Source organism: Lingula anatina, chromosome 2 (assembly GCF_051362555.1).
Source record: "Lingula anatina isolate TDL-2025a chromosome 2, LinAna3.0, whole genome shotgun sequence".
In the NCBI taxonomy this organism is placed as follows: Eukaryota; Metazoa; Brachiopoda; class Lingulata; order Lingulida; family Lingulidae; genus Lingula; species Lingula anatina.
In genome coordinates this window covers 20074838-20092056 of record NC_141768.1, presented here as the reverse complement: position 1 = coordinate 20092056, position 17219 = coordinate 20074838, and the positions used below count along the sequence as shown (strand labels likewise).

Genomic DNA, 17219 nt, shown 5'->3' with positions numbered 1-17219 from the left:
GTGCGTGTGAAAACTGTCTTTACATAACAGGTGTACATAAGGATTGCATGCTTGATTTGCCGATTAGATCTCTTAGTTTGTCTCTTTAATCTACATATTGTCTGAGACTACACAAGAAGCCTGTTTCAAAACAACAGAGTATCATACAAAATGAATTATTTCATAGCAGTTGTTATATGCATTTGTGGTAAGTAAAATATCCATTTTACTGTTTTCATATTGTGATTGATATAATTGATTGCATTCTTTTTGTAAAATTTAAAACAATGATAGGTTCAACATTAGTTATGTCTTATTTAGCATATGTATATCAGACTTAACAACTTAATTTACCCCTGTCCAAAAATCTTCATTACAGTGTATATAAACTACATGTCTTCTTTTGCTAGATTCCATAATTTATTATTTTCTAATATAAATGGCAATAAAATGATGTTCTGTTTTAATAATAAATTCAAAACATATTTAATATTGAGTAGATGAATGTTGATAAAAGATGCTTTTTTGCACACTGAAACATTGCTGGGAGACAAAAATCAAAATGAAATCATGATATCTCCTTGCAGTGACACACATAACAGCCCAGGATGTCAGCAAGTGTGACCAGGTGTGCACTGACAGTTATAAACCAGTCTGTGCCTCTGATGGACAAACATATGGTGGGTAGATTTCCAGGAAAATTACAAAAGATTCATGTCAAACATAAATAAATATGAAGTCTGGCTGATTGGCTATATATGGGACATATACACATGTACTTTAAAGGTGTCTTTTTTCTTTCTATTTGAATAATTGTGGTAAGATTACGTACAAACAATTTATGTTGATCATCAGTTGAAGAATGAATTAGAACATGATTGTGAAAACTTTTTGTTCTAACTATTATATCTGTTCCTTTCTTTCTTGAATTATTCCCTTTCAAATGGTCATTTTAAACAAAGCCCCTACACATAATATTACACCTGTATCTCCTATTCCAGATAATGACTGCGAGTTGCAGATATCAACATGCATGTTCAAGATATTAGAAAACAAGGATGTGGTAAAGGTGTCAAATGGACCTTGCAAAGGGGCAAGTCCAGAACCACCCAAGTCTACTGTCCCAGCTACCAAGTCACCAGCTTCCACCAAAACCCCATCCTGGGGGACCACCCCAAAGGTGCAGTGGACCAGTCCAAAACCCACTGGCAATGAGCTTCTGGCCAAGTGTTTGAGTATTGATTGCATGAGCATCTATAGCCCTATCTGTGGCACAGATGGAAAGACTTACAGTAAGTTGATTGTTTAATACTTTATCAGTAATTTGCACATGCCTGTTTACTATGATAATGATTGCTTATGTTGTATGTATATATAAATATACTAAAAGTATAAAAAGTCTGCAAAATCCATGCAAGTGCATTCTACTAGGGGTTACAGCTATATACGGTGGTGCTTATATTCCTGGTTTCTCTCTTTTGGGCCATTTATGTTTTCATCCTGATGTATTCCTCTTGTTTTAAATTTGCTTTCAGGCAGTCACTGTCACTTGGCTGTGCAGCTGTGTATCGGTGTTGCCATGGGGAGATTTGAGAAGGTGTCTGTTGCACACCGAGGGAGATGTGGCACACAGTCCACCACCCCAACCCCAATTGACTGCAATAACTTGACCACCTGCTCTTCATATTATGCACCTCTGTGTGGCAGCAATGGAATCACTTATCGTAAGTGTTTTGATTTATGAGATGTATAGATACAAATTCATGAAACAGCCGGTTCAGTAAGTCCAGTACAGTGGAATTTTTTTAACATAAGCTTTGCAGATACTCACAGACAGAAAAGAGAAGATACATCTAAGATGCTAGTAAAAATATAATTTCCATGCAAATACATTTGCCTGCACATTGTTTTTCTTCATCATTTCTTCATTGCTTTTCTTCTTAATTATAACTATAATTTATATTATTATCATTATTTGGCCTTGGCTTGAATTGAGAAAAAGTTACTGGTGAACACATTGAAATGAAAAATCCATCAGCATTAAACATATATTTTTCTTGTTTTATATTTATTTGCAACTTTTATTTTAAGTGAACAGATATATTGAGGATTTTACATAGCCTCTATTTTTTTTCTTTTATTTTTCTCAGGTAATGTTTGCCTTTACCAACAGGCATATTGTCAAGCTAAGAATGCAGGGACTTCATTGTCTTTGGCAGGAGTAGGAGAGTGTTAATATGAACCTTCAACCATGTATGCCTGACCTCAGATGAAAGAACATAAGAAGACACAAAAAAACTTGTGTATTATATTGAAAAAATATCCGAGTGAGAATAAACATCTTGAATCCATATATTTACAGCTTTTAAAAAGAGTGCTGCAGAACTGTAATTAAAATCCACCTGGTTTTAAATAGTTTATAACAATTAAATGTTCCTTTTTTTTTTTTTTTGGTGAAAACTGGATTTGATATTACTTAAATTTACAAAACATGTACCAGTTTTTCATTAATGAAGAATTCAGACAAAAAAAAATAATAATAAAGAAAATAAATGACTGACATCTTATTTCATCCTACTTCCATTTGGGTATCATACAATAACTGATAAACCTACCAGCAGATAGCAGTTTAGCCAAGATCTTACCCACCGCATGTCATTCCAGTTAATTATTGCCCACTTTTATCTCTAGTTTGTGTCTGATCTAAACAACAAGCAATCCACTCATAGCATTAGCTGGATTTGGTTTTCTTGTACAATGAACATTCAAAGTGGATGGTTCAGTGGTTTTTGTACTGGCTTATCATCTTCTTGAAAAATATAACCTTTATTATAGTATATTACAAATTTTCTATTCATTTTTAGAGATAAAACTTTGTACAATACAATTAAGTTTTGCACTGAAAAGTTCACTGAGACAGATTTGGTGGACTCTAGTCCAATGCCCTTGTTGTTAATTAATAACTGAGTGGCATATACAGATATGACAGATAGTTGGATGACCGTACCAGGGGATATGCCCTGGGAAGAGGGGAGAAAAGGTACACATTTTATCTGTGTTTTTATTTTTGTTGTTTATTGGTTAGGACAGCAATAAAAATCTATTGAGGGGGTTACACTTAGCAACACATGCATGATGCAGTGTACTTTATATGTGTTTAAAATGCTGTTGGGTAAAAAGACACTGGAAATAGAGACCCCTCTGCCCCCTCTTTAGACAATAAATGATGGTTCAGTGTTCCACTAACTAGATGATAATCAAAACAAATACTTAACACAAACAAACAATACAGTGACTTAATATTTACAAGGTTATTGGACAAATCACATCAGAGACCAAGTACAAACCAAGCAAGATGCGTGTACAAATTTTTGTTGCAGTTTTGCTCATTGCGGGTAAGTTGTTTGTTTTTCTTTGTTTGTTTTGGATATAACAGTGAACTTTTGTGTACCCCTTGATGAGATTTGTACATTTGAAGTACAAATTTTAAAAAGAATTTTCTTGCATGATCAAGGGATTAAATGTGAAAAGAGGGTGATCAAAATTAAAGGATGAGACCATGTGTCCATTTTCTACACTGCCCTTTTTTCTTTTTTTTAGATTATTCACTTTTCAGACTTGAAATTAATTTATTGAAATTAATTTAGTGTTTGTTATCCTTTAAAACTTTTGTATCAAAAAATAAACATTTTTACAATTAATTAAACATCGACAGACTAAATAATATTCCAGAATATGCAGAGTGAGTTACTGATCCTTAGTGACTGTAATATTTTATATGTAACCTGTGACCAGCTCTTGTGACATCACAGTTATCTTTAAAATAAATACTAGGTTAATTATTGATGTGAATATCAACTTCATTGTGCTCTATCTTGCTGGATATAAAGCGGTTTTCTGTAGTATTTCCTATATCAAATATTCTGAGAAAAATAGGTAGTACTCATATGTATCAGATATTTTTTTAGAGAAATCTAATGAAATATTGATAAAACAGTTTAAAGATTACATTATATTCTTCTAGGCATCAGTGCCCAGTGCCCTAAAGAATGCCCAGAGATGTACAAGCCAGTATGTGCCTCCAATGGCAAAACCTATGGTATGGTCACAAACACGAAGTTAAAGTCATGCTATATTGATTCAGTACAATATCCTCTGGCTGAGATGATTTTGCCTTTATACCATGATATTTCTTTAGCCCTTTTATACAATTTGCCTGAATTTGAGAACCAATGCAGACTATCTCCTTCATTTTAAAACATACAGGTCCATTTGTTGCCTTTGAACTTCAGCACATTTATTTCCACTGCACCAATCACTGCACCAATCACATGTGTATTAAATTACATCACATGTCATTTTACTGACACATTACATTTTGATTAGTCCATTTGTGATTGGCAGGGTTTTCTTATTTAGTAGAGTGGCTAGACCTTAGTCAAAAATAACATGTTCCTTGAAATTCAAGATAATACACCCAGTATATTTATATTTTCTTTCTTTTGCCAAGGCAATGACTGTGAGCTCAAAATGGTTATCTGTAATACTGAAGATGCTTTGGTCAAAGTCAGTGACGGAGAATGTGCACCAGCCACTCGTCACCCAACTCAACCAACCCGACCACCAACTGTTCCCACAGAAGTGACAGACCCAGAGGGATCTGGAGAAACGGAGCCACCAGAACCTACTGGGACAAAGTTGCCTACCAATGTATGGAATGATGCTGACAGGGCAATTTTGTTGATGACAACATTTTATTTAATACACCAATAAACTGTAAAATATTTTAAATAATAGTTTCTTATATTTGAATTAGGTAAAGGGAGAACAATTTATTTATCTTTTTACGCATTCGAATGGCAATATTTATAATTTTGCCATGTTAAAAACATTAAAAAGTTATTTTGAAAAAATTAAAATTGTGCAATCATACTCATGCAAACAGGGATATATTATATGGATAGATTTCAATGAATTTATCTTAAAGTAAAATCCAATATTTAAGTTAAATTTGGTCATTTCGAAAAAATATGGGAAATTCAGTTTAAGTATTCAGTAAAATAATTATATACCATCTTCATGCTTATGCTAATTGTTAAAATTACTTGAAATTATATGAAATTTGTTGTACAGTTGATTTAGATATTGTACTGTATTTTTTTCTTCCTCAGATGCCAAAGAGCACAGCGACTTTCCGCCCACTGAACTACACCAAACACCCAATCAGTAATTACACCAAATACCCTATCAAAAACTACACTGGATACCCTGTATTCACCACCAGATCTCCATGTAGCCGATACTACTGCCCTTCATTCTACTCTCCTGTGTGTGGTGCTGATGGCGTCACTTACAGTATGTAAACATAATTGGAACTTGGAAAATTATTTACTTTTTGCAGAGTTTTGCCTTTTTTTACATTTCATTATTTTTTATTTCTTCCTCCATTTCAACTCTTTTTTTTTTTTTTTCTGTGCCTCCTTTGCTCTCTCTCTTTCATTTCCTCTCTCTCTCACATGATAGAACTGAAATTGAAAAAACATATGAAATAATTATTTTACTCATTTATATCCTAGGAAACCTCAACTGCTACAGCAAAGCTGTCTGTGAGTACAGACAGAAGGGTCTGAGCCTCCGTTACTTGTATCGCGGACCATGCAAAAATGGAACTCTCTTCAAACCCTTGCCAAAATATTGTGCTTATAAATCCTGCCCTTACAGACCTGTCTGTGGATCAGATGGAAAGACATATTCAAGTAGGATAAATAGGGTTTTTGTAATTTCTCTTCTCTTTTGTCTTGTTTGTTTCATTACAGTGTTTTTTTCCTCCTTAGGTCAATGGTCAGTATGTTGATTTTCAAAATGGACAATTTGGGTACCTTTCAGTGGACTTAATTTTTAAAAAGAATGTACCTTAACCCCAGAATTTCTATTAATCAAATCCTTGCATGTAAAGTATCTGGTACAGTTTGACAGATAGGAAAAAATATAAAATGTTAATTATCAGGTATCTGGTTATAATTTCTTTATTTTCATTTTATTTTGCTTAATACTCTTACTCATCTTTGTTAGGTTCCTGTTACATGGACTACTCTAACTGTCGTAACAACAGAGACGTCACAGTTGTCAGGCAGGGAAGTTGTCCACCACAGTCTACTCTGAAACCAACCACGAGCCGTTGTGTGTACAATGGGACACTTTGCCCTGCTGGTGGGCCACGCAATCCAGTCTGTGGAACTGATGGGAGAAACTACTTCAGTAAGTTGTTTGCAGGATGAAACATAATTTGAAGGTTCTATATTATTTTCACCTTATGATCTTTTTTTATGACAAAGGTGATCACGGATGAATGATTGAAAAAAATATTTCTATATCTGAATATGATGACTCTATTCCTTCAGATTTTTTGTTTGTAAATCTTTAACTATATTTCCATCCTATTTCAGCTGTTTGTTATCTGGAGTACATGAATTGTATTTACAACAGAACTGTATCAGTTGCCTCCAAGGGATACTGTCCATACAAAACCACCACCCCAAAACCATGCAATCAGAACTGTGGATGGACCTACAAACCTGTGTGTGGAAGTGATGGAAGGTCATACCGTAAGTTCATTGCCAATTGCAATCACAATCTTCTGTCTAAGCTAGGGATCATATTGACAAGTCAAACTGCAGACCAAGTATGGTAAAATAATTTGCTCTTCCCCTCAATGGGCTGCATCCATGAGCATCCTAATTTGTTAATTACAACTCCCCTTTTTACCAAAATCTTAAAAATGATATTGCAAATGATAAAATCATTGTATTCTGAAATGCTTTTTTTGTGGTCTTGGTAAAAGTGAGTTCTCTGCAGATGCATCCAGCTAGCGCCCCCCTTAAACTGAATTATCATGTCAAAACAGGAATTCTACCTTGAGCTCTTTATAAATCCAAGTAGAGTCATGAAACAGACTTTATTTTACAGTTGTCAGCCTTACACAGTTAACGAGCCCACATAGCACTTTTCTTTAAATCCTTTGATTTCTTTTAGGTAAATATATATTTTGTGCTGTGTAGTTTTGTAATTAATGACATATTTTACAACCAATATAAGCAATTTGAGAACCAAAAGTTTAATATGTAATTTTTTTTTTTTTTTTTTTTTTACTGTACATTGAAAAAGTTTGTTTCTGCATTCCAGGTAGTCTATGCCACCTCCAGAACCAGGCCTGCAAGCTGCAATATATCGGAGGGAAGCTGACTGTCAAGTATTATGGCAACTGTAAACAGCCAACTACAGTGAAGCCCTATACGACTGGAAACCCTTTGTCTGCTTGTTCCAAGCTGGGACCATGCCCAACCTACTACCGCCCTGTGTGTGCCTCCAACAACGTCACATACAGTGAGTTAACAAAGTGACAATGAATTATTATTTGCATCACTTTTTTAAAACTAATTTGAGCATCATTTTAAATATGCATGACATTTTCTGATAATTATGTTCATTTTAACTGCACAACTAAAAGAAGTTTATAACATGCAGAAGGGTTTGAACTTGAAAGATTTGAAGAGGTTTCTAATTGAAACTATAATACCTGTACTAATATATCAACTGTAGTGACATTGTTAATTTATCTTACATGTATATTAATGTTAACTTTCAGGAAACACCTGCTACTATTCCCAGGCTGAGTGTAGGATGTTGGCCTATGGGCAGGACATAAAGCTGAAGAGCCTTGGGGAGTGTAAAAATGTGGCCTAAATCTAACTCGAAGAAACTACACTTGAGAACAGACATGGCACATGAAGGTGTGCCAGTTGAAAACAGATTGTGACACTTGGAGATATTTCCTCAAAAACAGAATTAAAGGACTAAAAGAGACTTTCAAAGTTGTACATGCATGTTCACAGGTCAATGATAAATAATCCAAATGAAATTGACAATTTATTTTTTTCCTTTCTTTTTTCACGTTGATAAAAATTGTTAGAATAGATTTAAAATATTTAAAGAAATGTGACGATATCTTATTTTCTAAAGTAACTATGTAATACCTTTTAATTTTGCAGTTTGAATTGATTTTGTTATAAAATTTCCTGGTCACAATGGCTTAGTTTGCTATTTTCTTTTATCAGTTCCTAGTAGTAAGCATATCATTCTTTTCAGTTCCAAACATTTTATTGCAAATTTCAAAAGGTGAAAAATAAATTGATTCTAGAAAGCATTTTGTTGTTCTTTTATTCATTCTAATGGTCTGAATGATATTTTTAACTTTTATCCTGCTAACAAAGTATATTTCTATATAATCACAGCATTGTCACACTAAAGATTTTAAATGATTTAATAAATCAATTAAAATATAACTGACCTTGATAGCCTAAAGCAATGTTGATATGAATATTGGAAGTCATGAACTTATACACATCTGCAAGGGTTCTCAGACTCGTAACTTTGATATCTATGAGGCTTATGATGCCCTCCAGGAGCAAGTTAAGGAAACATTTTAACTTGGGAGCTTACATTTTTGTCTATTCTATTATATGAACATGTTTAAAACACTCCATTCCTCATGACAATAATGATTTGCAAAGTGACAATGAATATATTATAAGACATGACAAGTTTTCATACATTCAATGATGGATGAAAAATACTACCAGGCTTCCCTACCTTTCCTTTTTGAGCCCGTTCCAGCCTCCTTACATGTTTGGCTCTGTAATTAACTGTTGTCACTGTAATTGTCACTGTCAAACTGCTTTCATTAGCAACACCAGCAACTCATCATGCACTGGATCACTCTGGCTCTATTGTTTCTCTCAGGTGAGTTCTTATGATTATCTTTCAGCAATATGCCCCAAATGTATGCACTTGTGCTGTTATTGTCATATTCAGCTTTTTCGACTTCCCATGTCAGGTTCTCTATTTCAGTTATTGTTGGTAATGATTAGTTTTCAACATAGCAAGTGTGCTGTAATATGAACAATTTTGCTTGCTCATATTTATTTTTTTTTCTTTACAGCCACCTTGGCCCTGTGTAATGAAGAGTATGTAAGTAACAAGACAGTATAGTTATGACTGATGATTTTATAAATGATCTGTCTTATACCTATCAATACACTATTGATTAAGATAGTACACTTTACTATTTTCTTTAATTTATAATAATTTGGCAAAACATATTGCAGGAAGAAAACAGCTATAAACTTTTATTTTTCTTTGTAACAGCCACGGTTTGGCTGTGCTAAATATGATGAGATTATTCGTGGCTGTGAGAAGATATATCGCCCTGTGTGTGGTACCAATGGAAAGACATATGGAAATGAATGTATGTTGTGCCTGGAGATGAAACAACGCCAAGCAATGGGTGAGCACAACTAACACAATAATTGTTATATTTCACCTTTAGTTTGCTTTCACCAAGTCTGCAAATGTTGCTTTTCAAATCATTCACCTCCATCAAATCAAGGTTTACTTATAAGTACAATATCAAATGTATATGTATAATAAATATTATTACGAGCTTTTACTTTTTAAAAAATAATGGCAATCAGACTTTTTTTAAAATAGATATTTCACCTTCAGGTGAGAATATTATCATTGGAGTGGCAGCAGATAGAAGATGTGAGGAGTGAGCGTCAGACCCTCATCTTTCTTGGCATAGTGTATGATAAGCTTATATATCTGTTTGATTTTTGGAATAAATGAAGCATAACCTAACATTTAATTAACACTGTTGTTTCTTGATGTGTTGAGAGGTGCTGCGCTATTCACAGTGTTTTTAGTTCAACAAGCATAATGGTGCTCCAGTCAGAATATTATTCTATTATTCAGAATAAGAGTTGGAATACATTTTTTTTAATGGAGTAAGAGCATTTGTTAATTAATAAAAAACTGATAATATCATCTGTCTGATGAGCCAACACACACACACAAACATGCACACACACACACACACATATACTTCTTTTAACTGTAACTGTCCAAAACTCGAAAAGCAGAAGGGGAGGGTACTGGTCCACTGCTTTAGACCCCATTTCCAGAGATTAGATCGATATACTTTAGATCGACCTAACTCTCTGGGGGTTCACGCTAAATAGCTGTCAGCCGGGCGGACACAAAGTTAATTACCCCCTTACAGCTTGTAGTAGGCGGGACGGACATTTAAGCCGGATTATCTGACAGTAATCTAGTGAGACTCCCCGCGGGGATAGATCGATCTAAAAGCTCTGGGAATACAGCCTTAGATTCAAGTAATTATGTACTTAAATAAGGCATTAACATATTATATTAAGCTTGAAGTTGATCATCTTTGACTGCTTTTACTCTTGCCCTAGGGTATTGTTACCGGTACTTCATGCCAACAAGATTCAAGGACATTGTGCCAATCATAAAATTTGGGAGCAAAGGGCCGTACAACTGCTTAATCTTTTCTTTTCAATTAAAAAAGTCTAGGGAATGAAATAAAGACATTTCAAAGGTAGGTATATTAGTACATTAAAAAAAACCCACATAACTGAAAATGATTTGTGATATCACTGGAAACTAATTTTGTCAGCAAAGTAAAATCAGACTATGTGGTTTTGAAAGCCATCAAATTAAAAAAGAGGAAATAAGAGAGAAATGTATGATTTTTCTTTCTCTCTTTTTAAATTTTTTATACTGGTATTTTACTTATTTTTGTTCTCACATTCACCTGTGTCACAGGCCATTATTCACTCAGTCCATTCACCTGGCATATTTCACATAAACCCAATTTTAATCAAGGCACCATACTTTCTATTTATATATATTTTTACACATTTGCTTTATTCATAATTAAATGTCAACGATATTGACTTTAATACAATTTTAAACAAAGGGCCAACAGGAAAACCCATAACCTTTTAGCAATAACAATTGCTTTACACTTAATTTTTCATACATTGATTGATTTCCATATATATATATGTTCACTTTTTAAAAGTGAAGGTGCAACTAGACTAACAACATAAAGTGACAAATACATAAACCTGTATAAATGTTAACAAAAATACAAATGCTAAAGCTGACATGGTTTAACTCAAAATATTTTTACAGCTAAATCATAATAATACAACTGACTTAATTTAGGATTGCCTGAAAGTGGCAATGGTCAGAGTATTCATTTGGTAAAAAAGCAATTGAGCAAGTTGATTAATTAAATCAATAATGATTATCACACCTGATATATACAAGAATGATAGTACAGTGAAAAGACTTTGAAATTCTTTATATGATTTATGGGAACATACAAAAGTGACACCCATCAAAGTACAGAAAAATACTGATATTGGTTATATGAACATAAAAATCAATCTTTAGCAACTAAATATAGACTAATTCTCATTATTTAAACTCACCAAATAAAAAAAGCATACTATTTTAATGAAAATATTGACTGTTCCAGTTTCTAAAGAGAGCCACAGAAAAAAAATACATTTTCAATTAAACTGGGCAGTAGATATTATTATTTACAGCAATCACAGCAGTCTGAAAGGCTTTAATAAACCTGATCATTTGAAATATTTCCTCAAAGTCCTAACTGGAGTCTTTGGGGTTCTTGGGACACTGATAGTTTTTGGATTGAATAGTTGCATAAATGCTTCAGAATTGCTAGTTGCCATATTATGATCTTGATGATGTAATTCACGGCTGATACTCCGCCATGTCGATCCAAGAATTGGACCTTCACGGCTATGGTCGTATGCACGTTTTTCATACCAACTTGTCTTTTCACTGCGAGAGTCTGGCAGTTTCCTTAAATTCAAAATCAAGCTTGATGGAGATTTATTTCTTTAGAAATCACACTATGAAAAGAGCACCTAAAAATGGTTGTAGATTGTGCCTGAAGCTCAGCCAATATACACATGACAAATTGTAATTCCAAGTAAGAAAGTTTGCAAAAAGTGTCTGAAATTCAAGTTAATAAATATAATTTTTCTTATAAGATACATTTTATAAGTTCACAGCTGAATGATATTGAAGTTTCTTCTATTGACACAGCACTACACTATCAAGCAAGGCAAAGGAACTGCTGTCGGTGGAAGTTTAGTTGAAAGTTTTAGTAATATATATATATATATATATATATATATATATATATATATATATTGGATGAACAAACAGTTATTTGTAGCTTATCACACAATGAAAATATGCATACCATTAAATTCAATACAGGCAATTGAGGTAATCCAACTGTGAACCAGCCTATCGTACCTAACCTTGCCCAGTCAAGTTTTGAGCAATATTATTACTTTTGAGAACTTGTTCTGATATTATGCTGATCTATATGTATATCATTGGCCCTCATTTTTAATACTTATAAATTTATCTGATGAATACTTTAACATATGATAAAAAATGAGCAATTTTGACATAATATCATCAATAAATAGTAATAAATATGGAAGTATTTTCCCTATTTTTTCATCACATTGAGTGAAAAAGTACACTTTATAGATTTCTTCACTTCATGTCCATGAAAGTGTATTTGAATGTTTTCCAAATTAAAAAAAAAAAAAAAAAAAAAAAAAAAAAAGATGACTTTTTCCAGGGAATAAGACAAAAGGGTCTTATTCAAAGTTTGTCCATTTCATACTTTGAAATGGGGTCTTCTTGGAGGAAGTTCAGAAGTATCTTTTCGAAAATTTTGTTCCTCTGGGTGCATAAGTAAGTAAACTCTGTCTGGAGGGTTATTATCAACATGGCGGTGTTTGATGACACTCAATTCTCCTGATGGAACATAGCACAAATCGCCTGCTGTTATCCTTGTTCCCCTACAATCAGAGTACAAAACCAACAGTGATCACCAAATCAATGCCACACAAAACTTTTTTTAACTTTAAATTTGTTCAGGTCAGTAAAAATAAGTCATGGGATTTTGTCATTTATGAACACAATATATATTTTAGTATTCATCTGACGGTAAACTGAAGATTGATATGCATTTGATGCATTTTGAACTTAAACTACATTTAATGGTTTGAAATATAAATAAATCTGCAGCTAACTGGAACAGCCAATAGTAACACACAACCCACACAATAACTGATGTCATGTAGTAGAGATTTTATAATGCAATGCATCTCCCAAACCAACTTTAATTTAAAACTTAAAAACATTGCCATGCAAAAATATTTCATAACAAGAATCACATCACATTCAATTACTTCAGCTTCAGATGCAAACATAAATGAAAAAAAAAAAAAGAATTGAAACAAAAAAATTCAACTGTCTCATTTTCATACGAAAAATATTGCCTCACAACTTCAATTGAGCTTGATACTAAAACATTTTTGTTTTTACTGTTTTTGTAAGTTGAGCACTTTTGCCATTGCTTTATAAATGGAAAGGGAAAAAATTCAAAGAAAAACTTGAGCAAATTATCAAAATATTATAAAAATGAAAATTCAATTCAATGTCTTAAGTAACCCTTGCATTTCATAAAGCTTCACGTGCACTGAACAAAATTTAACTCACTAATAATCATGAGTGAGTTATACGATTATTATGCTTCATATTATGCATTATTTGATTTTGATTAATTAAGAATCTTTAAACTGACTGTTAAAGGTTGTTTTATTGAAGCCATGCATTTAAGTTTCAGTAACAGGAGATTTAACTTTTTCTGTTTGGCTTGGAGTTTTATTTCCTTTTTCTGTTGCACTTTGTTGAGTTTCTTGAGCTTCTGATTTGGGCGATGCAGGTACAGGATGGTTTATCCCATCAACTTGTACATGAGCATGATACTTTGACATTTGCACATTCATCCTTCTATCTGTTCTGGTTTCTTCGCATGTATAAGAGCTGTTGTCAGTTTCAGGGTACATGACTTTATAGATTACATCAACATGAGGATATTCAACATCCTTAGCTCGATAACGATTTTTGAAACCATCTTGTGTCAGTCTAAAACGATCCAAATCCTGGCTGTAATTAGAAGGTAACTATTTAACTCATTACTCTTTTAATCAGGACCTGTTTGTTTAAATTGATCAAAGAAAGATTTTGTCAATTTATTTATAGGTAAATATGGAACACAGTGAATGACCTCAAATGCTCTACCTGAGTACCATTCGTCAAGTATGATGGAGTAGAACAGTTAGACATGAGAGCAACTAGAAGCAAATGTCAATGATTTAACTTGGAATAGTTAGTAAATCAACAGCAACCTTGTCATAGAATAATATATCTCATAAGAGAAGAAGGAAAAAAATATTTATCTGTTAATATTTTATGGCAAAAATACATAAATAATATCTAAACACCAATCAAAAATGTAATTGAATACAGGATAATCTTTAACATGATGATTAACAATTTATCTTTTATGCATTGATCTTTTTTTTAATAAAAAAAGATTATTAAAATATTTGGCTTCAGGAGCTAATCAAATAATTTTTCTTGGGGAGAAAAAAATGGCAATAAAGTCAACAATAACAAAGGAACAGATTTTTTAAAAAGTAAAGAAAACTGTTAAAATACCTGTAATCATTGTATCTTGCAGCTACTTGCTCTCTTTTACCACTTTTGGTTCCAACAGAGTTTGTGAATTCTTCACCAAACTGAAATAAAAGTTTTTAAAATGATATCTAATTTCTGTAGATACTGTCAGTTATATTACTGCAGTAAGGACAGTTAAAAAATATCTCACTATTACTTGGATTATTTTAAACATAAAACTAATCATGCACTGGTCAGTGTTATTATTTTATGTTGTAAGCATGCAGAATACCTTCTTTGCGATTTTAGCTTTAATTCAGTTTACGCACAGTTTACAGAAGTCATTTTAAGAAACTGTATCATCAGGGGCAATTGTAAGTCCATAAACTTCTACTGTAAAATTTACTAAATAGTAAGAGAGTAACAAAATAGCATTTCATTTTAATGCCTTGTAATCAGATGGGCTTGCTTTTAAGTTTAATTTATAACTAGTGGTGCCAGGAATAATGCCTAGAATTAGCACACATTGAAACTGTCACTATTGTCGGTGTAAGTAACGTTTTCCGTCAGGGATTTAAGCATATGGCTAGCGTTGAATTTGTTTTCGATAAAAAGTGACATGAAATACATTATTTCATGTTTAAAAAGTGTTCATTACCTGAATATCAGTGGCTCTCGCTGCTTCCCTTTTCCTTTCTATTACTCGAGCTTTCCTCAAAACTTCTTGATGATATGCAAAGTCACCCATAGCTTTCGTTATTGGCTGACAGTCATAGAAGATTTGTGTTACTTGCTTATGTGGAGAGAGACGGTAAATAATTTGTAATGCAGCGAGTCTTCTCCACTCTGCTTGGGTATCACCACGGCGTGGTGTAACCAATGGTGATATACACATGCGCACGCGCAAATTACACTGACCTTCACGGACCTCAAAGTTTCCAAGAGGAGAATGCTCCGTAGTATGAAACGACATCATCGGCTTTACATCATCAGTTTGCATCGTCTACATGTGAATAAACTTGTATAAATTTGACATGTCCATTCTCTTTCAAATGGAATCCTTTATCCATCCCTCTCTACACGTGGATTCGACCTTTGATCAAATTTATTAAGGTTTATTGTAGCTTAACATGTAAAATGATTGGCCTTGGACAGTCAGTAACAGAAACCATTTTCCAGTAAGCTCCGATTGAAATATCAAAATTAGGTTACTAGTACGATCCATAAAAATGTTTAAGGGTTTAATTATTTTAAGGTGTGTGGAAGGTTTTTTAACAAGCTGTGGATGACAAAAATAAGCATTTTCGGGATTTTCAAACCTATCGGTATGGAGTGTAGGCCTATATTTTAATCACAATAAAAAATATACCGGTATATCGACTCGTCAAAAGTGAAAATATTTCTACTCTTTTCCAATGTCCATGCATAGTTTTTCCCCATAAACGGTTAAAATAAATGCGAGAACAGGCAACATCAACAGGGTTCCAAACGCGTGAAAGATTCCGACTCTCAAAGCGTAAATTACACTTGTGCCAAATATTAATTAATCTACTTGGTAGACCGACACACGCCTGTAAATTACAGATACTATCTGACCGACTGCAGTGTGGTCTACATTAGAATTTGTCATGAAACAAGATAGTTTACTTTAGTGACCTTACAAACTAATTGACAGTAATAAATATTTGAAACCCCGTCAAATAATCACTAGCAGTGGCTGATTTAGGGGTGTGTCAGGGGACCCTCTCTTCAGATAATCCTGGATCTGCCCCTGGCTAGTAGTAGTGAAGTGTTCTATATTTGGTTACAAAATAACAAACTTTTCAGGGAAAAAAAACGCAGACTAATTTTGAAGAATTGAGCCATTCCGTTAACCATTGGCAAATTTAGGAAAATTGTCGTTTACCAGGAAAGCCTTTTTTTTTTTTTTTTTTTTTTTAAACGAACAGTTATTATCCCATTAACCAGAGCACCCATTCTCGATAAAGGCCCATTTAAAAAAAAACAAAAACAAAAACAAAAAAAAAAAACGGAAGGTGAAAAACGAAGTTATATATAAAGTCGCGCGAATTCTAATTTTTCTAAATCTCTTGTGACAAAAAGTGATAAATCTAGGTCTTTTTAAGAAATCAGTGACATTTTTAAAATTCATGCCTTGCTAATACGGGGACGAAGTACCAAAGGGTTCGTCTATTTTGGTAATGAAAGTTTTAAAAACAACAACCCTTTTGGATAATATTCGCCAGTTATTCATATTAACAAAAAATTTACTGCACTCAAGGGGAATTACGAAAAGTACACATTTTGTCATACCTTAAGCATATTTTTTCACAATACTTTGTAACGAAGCTTTTGCAAATTTCTTACTGTTATAATGCAATTTTTCCATGTTTCGTCTAAAACATTTGACTGTGTCCTGTAACCATATCAGTGGCGAAATTAGGGGGTGTCAGGGTGGCCCTTTCCCCCCTTCCATTCCGGTAATAAAACGCACAAAGAACGTCTAGCTGAACTATATAGTTCTAAAACGTACCAAATGATACCATTTGCCCTCCAAAACGCCAATTTTTTTCGGGGCCTCGAGCGTGCCCCGAACCTGACGCCAAGGGGGTGAGGGTTGGCCTTGCAATCCGAGGCCTGTCTTTCCTTAAAAAACCGGACCTTTCCTTCAAAAAATTCTGGATCCGCCCCTGCATATTGCCTTGTTAATAATGGATGAAACTTAATTGAGGATTTTCAATAGGTAAAATAGTACAAAAAATCACAAAACAATTAAAAAGAAGGACATGCGCCAAAAG

General features: G+C 33.4%; 4 protein-coding genes across 6 annotated transcripts; 3 read left to right on the top strand and 1 right to left on the bottom strand.

Annotated features, from left to right (window-relative positions):
• Position 1: 1 nt before the first annotated feature.
• LOC106180074 (ovomucoid) lies at positions 2–2332 on the top strand. The gene is made up of 5 exons (XM_013563942.2): positions 2–187; positions 567–659; positions 981–1271; positions 1515–1703; positions 2130–2332. The coding sequence occupies exons 1-5, from the start codon at positions 151–153 to the stop codon at positions 2213–2215; spliced, it is 696 nt and encodes a 231-aa protein (XP_013419396.2). The 5' UTR covers positions 2–150; the 3' UTR covers positions 2216–2332.
• An 853-nt stretch (positions 2333–3185) lies between these two features.
• LOC106180069 (serine protease inhibitor dipetalogastin) lies at positions 3186–8182 on the top strand. Its single transcript, XM_013563936.2, has 9 exons — positions 3186–3374; positions 4004–4078; positions 4490–4689; positions 5151–5334; positions 5556–5735; positions 6052–6237; positions 6426–6584; positions 7162–7362; positions 7625–8182. Exons 1-9 carry the CDS (start codon positions 3335–3337, stop codon positions 7720–7722), a joined length of 1323 nt encoding a protein of 440 aa, XP_013419390.2. The 5' UTR covers positions 3186–3334; the 3' UTR covers positions 7723–8182.
• Positions 7160–15312, bottom strand: LOC106180080 (uncharacterized). Of its 3 annotated transcripts, none has more exons than XM_013563958.2 (3): positions 15080–15310; positions 14464–14543; positions 7160–11733 (listed from the first exon to the last, which is right to left on the bottom strand). In XM_013563958.2, exons 1-3 carry the CDS (start codon positions 15167–15169, stop codon positions 11490–11492), a joined length of 414 nt encoding a protein of 137 aa, XP_013419412.1. In that variant the 5' UTR covers positions 15170–15310; the 3' UTR covers positions 7160–11489. The 3 variants fall into 3 exon arrangements, with proteins under 3 accessions (XP_013419412.1, XP_013419413.1, XP_013419411.1); XM_013563959.2 differs by lacking the exon at positions 7160–11733 and adding an exon at positions 12024–12755 and having other exon boundaries at positions 15080–15311; XM_013563957.2 differs by lacking the exon at positions 7160–11733 and adding an exon at positions 12585–13908 and having other exon boundaries at positions 15080–15312.
• LOC106180081 (serine protease inhibitor Kazal-type 1) lies at positions 8631–9682 on the top strand. The gene is made up of 4 exons (XM_013563960.2): positions 8631–8778; positions 8978–9006; positions 9184–9322; positions 9541–9682. Exons 1-4 carry the CDS (start codon positions 8742–8744, stop codon positions 9588–9590), a joined length of 255 nt encoding a protein of 84 aa, XP_013419414.1. The 5' UTR covers positions 8631–8741; the 3' UTR covers positions 9591–9682.
• Positions 15313–17219: the final 1907 nt, after the last annotated feature.

Bases quoted from the DNA above. Each gene is read 5' to 3' on its own strand.
- LOC106180069 (XM_013563936.2), top strand. From the start codon at position 3,335: ATGCGTGTACAAATTTTTGTTGCAGTTTTGCTCATTGCGG. The intron at 6,238-6,425 runs GTAAGTTGTTTG...ATCCTATTTCAG, and splicing joins TGATGGGAGAAACTACTTCA to CTGTTTGTTATCTGGAGTAC. The intron at 6,585-7,161 runs GTAAGTTCATTG...TCTGCATTCCAG, and splicing joins AAGTGATGGAAGGTCATACC to GTAGTCTATGCCACCTCCAG.
- LOC106180080 (XM_013563957.2), bottom strand. From the start codon at position 15,169: ATGGGTGACTTTGCATATCATCAAGAAGTTTTGAGGAAAGCTCGAGTA. The intron at 14,544-15,079 runs GTAATGAACACT...CTTTTATTTCAG, and splicing joins CGAGAGCCACTGATATTCAG to TTTGGTGAAGAATTCACAAA. The intron at 13,909-14,463 runs GTATTTTAACAG...TTCTAATTACAG, and splicing joins GCAAGATACAATGATTACAG to CCAGGATTTGGATCGTTTTA.
- LOC106180074 (XM_013563942.2), top strand. From the start codon at position 151: ATGAATTATTTCATAGCAGTTGTTATATGCATTTGTG. The intron at 660-980 runs GTGGGTAGATTT...CTCCTATTCCAG, and splicing joins CTCTGATGGACAAACATATG to ATAATGACTGCGAGTTGCAG. The intron at 1,704-2,129 runs GTAAGTGTTTTG...TATTTTTCTCAG, and splicing joins CAGCAATGGAATCACTTATC to GTAATGTTTGCCTTTACCAA.
- LOC106180081 (XM_013563960.2), top strand. From the start codon at position 8,742: ATGCACTGGATCACTCTGGCTCTATTGTTTCTCTCAG. The intron at 9,007-9,183 runs GTAAGTAACAAG...TCTTTGTAACAG, and splicing joins CCCTGTGTAATGAAGAGTAT to CCACGGTTTGGCTGTGCTAA. The intron at 9,323-9,540 runs GTGAGCACAACT...TTTCACCTTCAG, and splicing joins GAAACAACGCCAAGCAATGG to GTGAGAATATTATCATTGGA.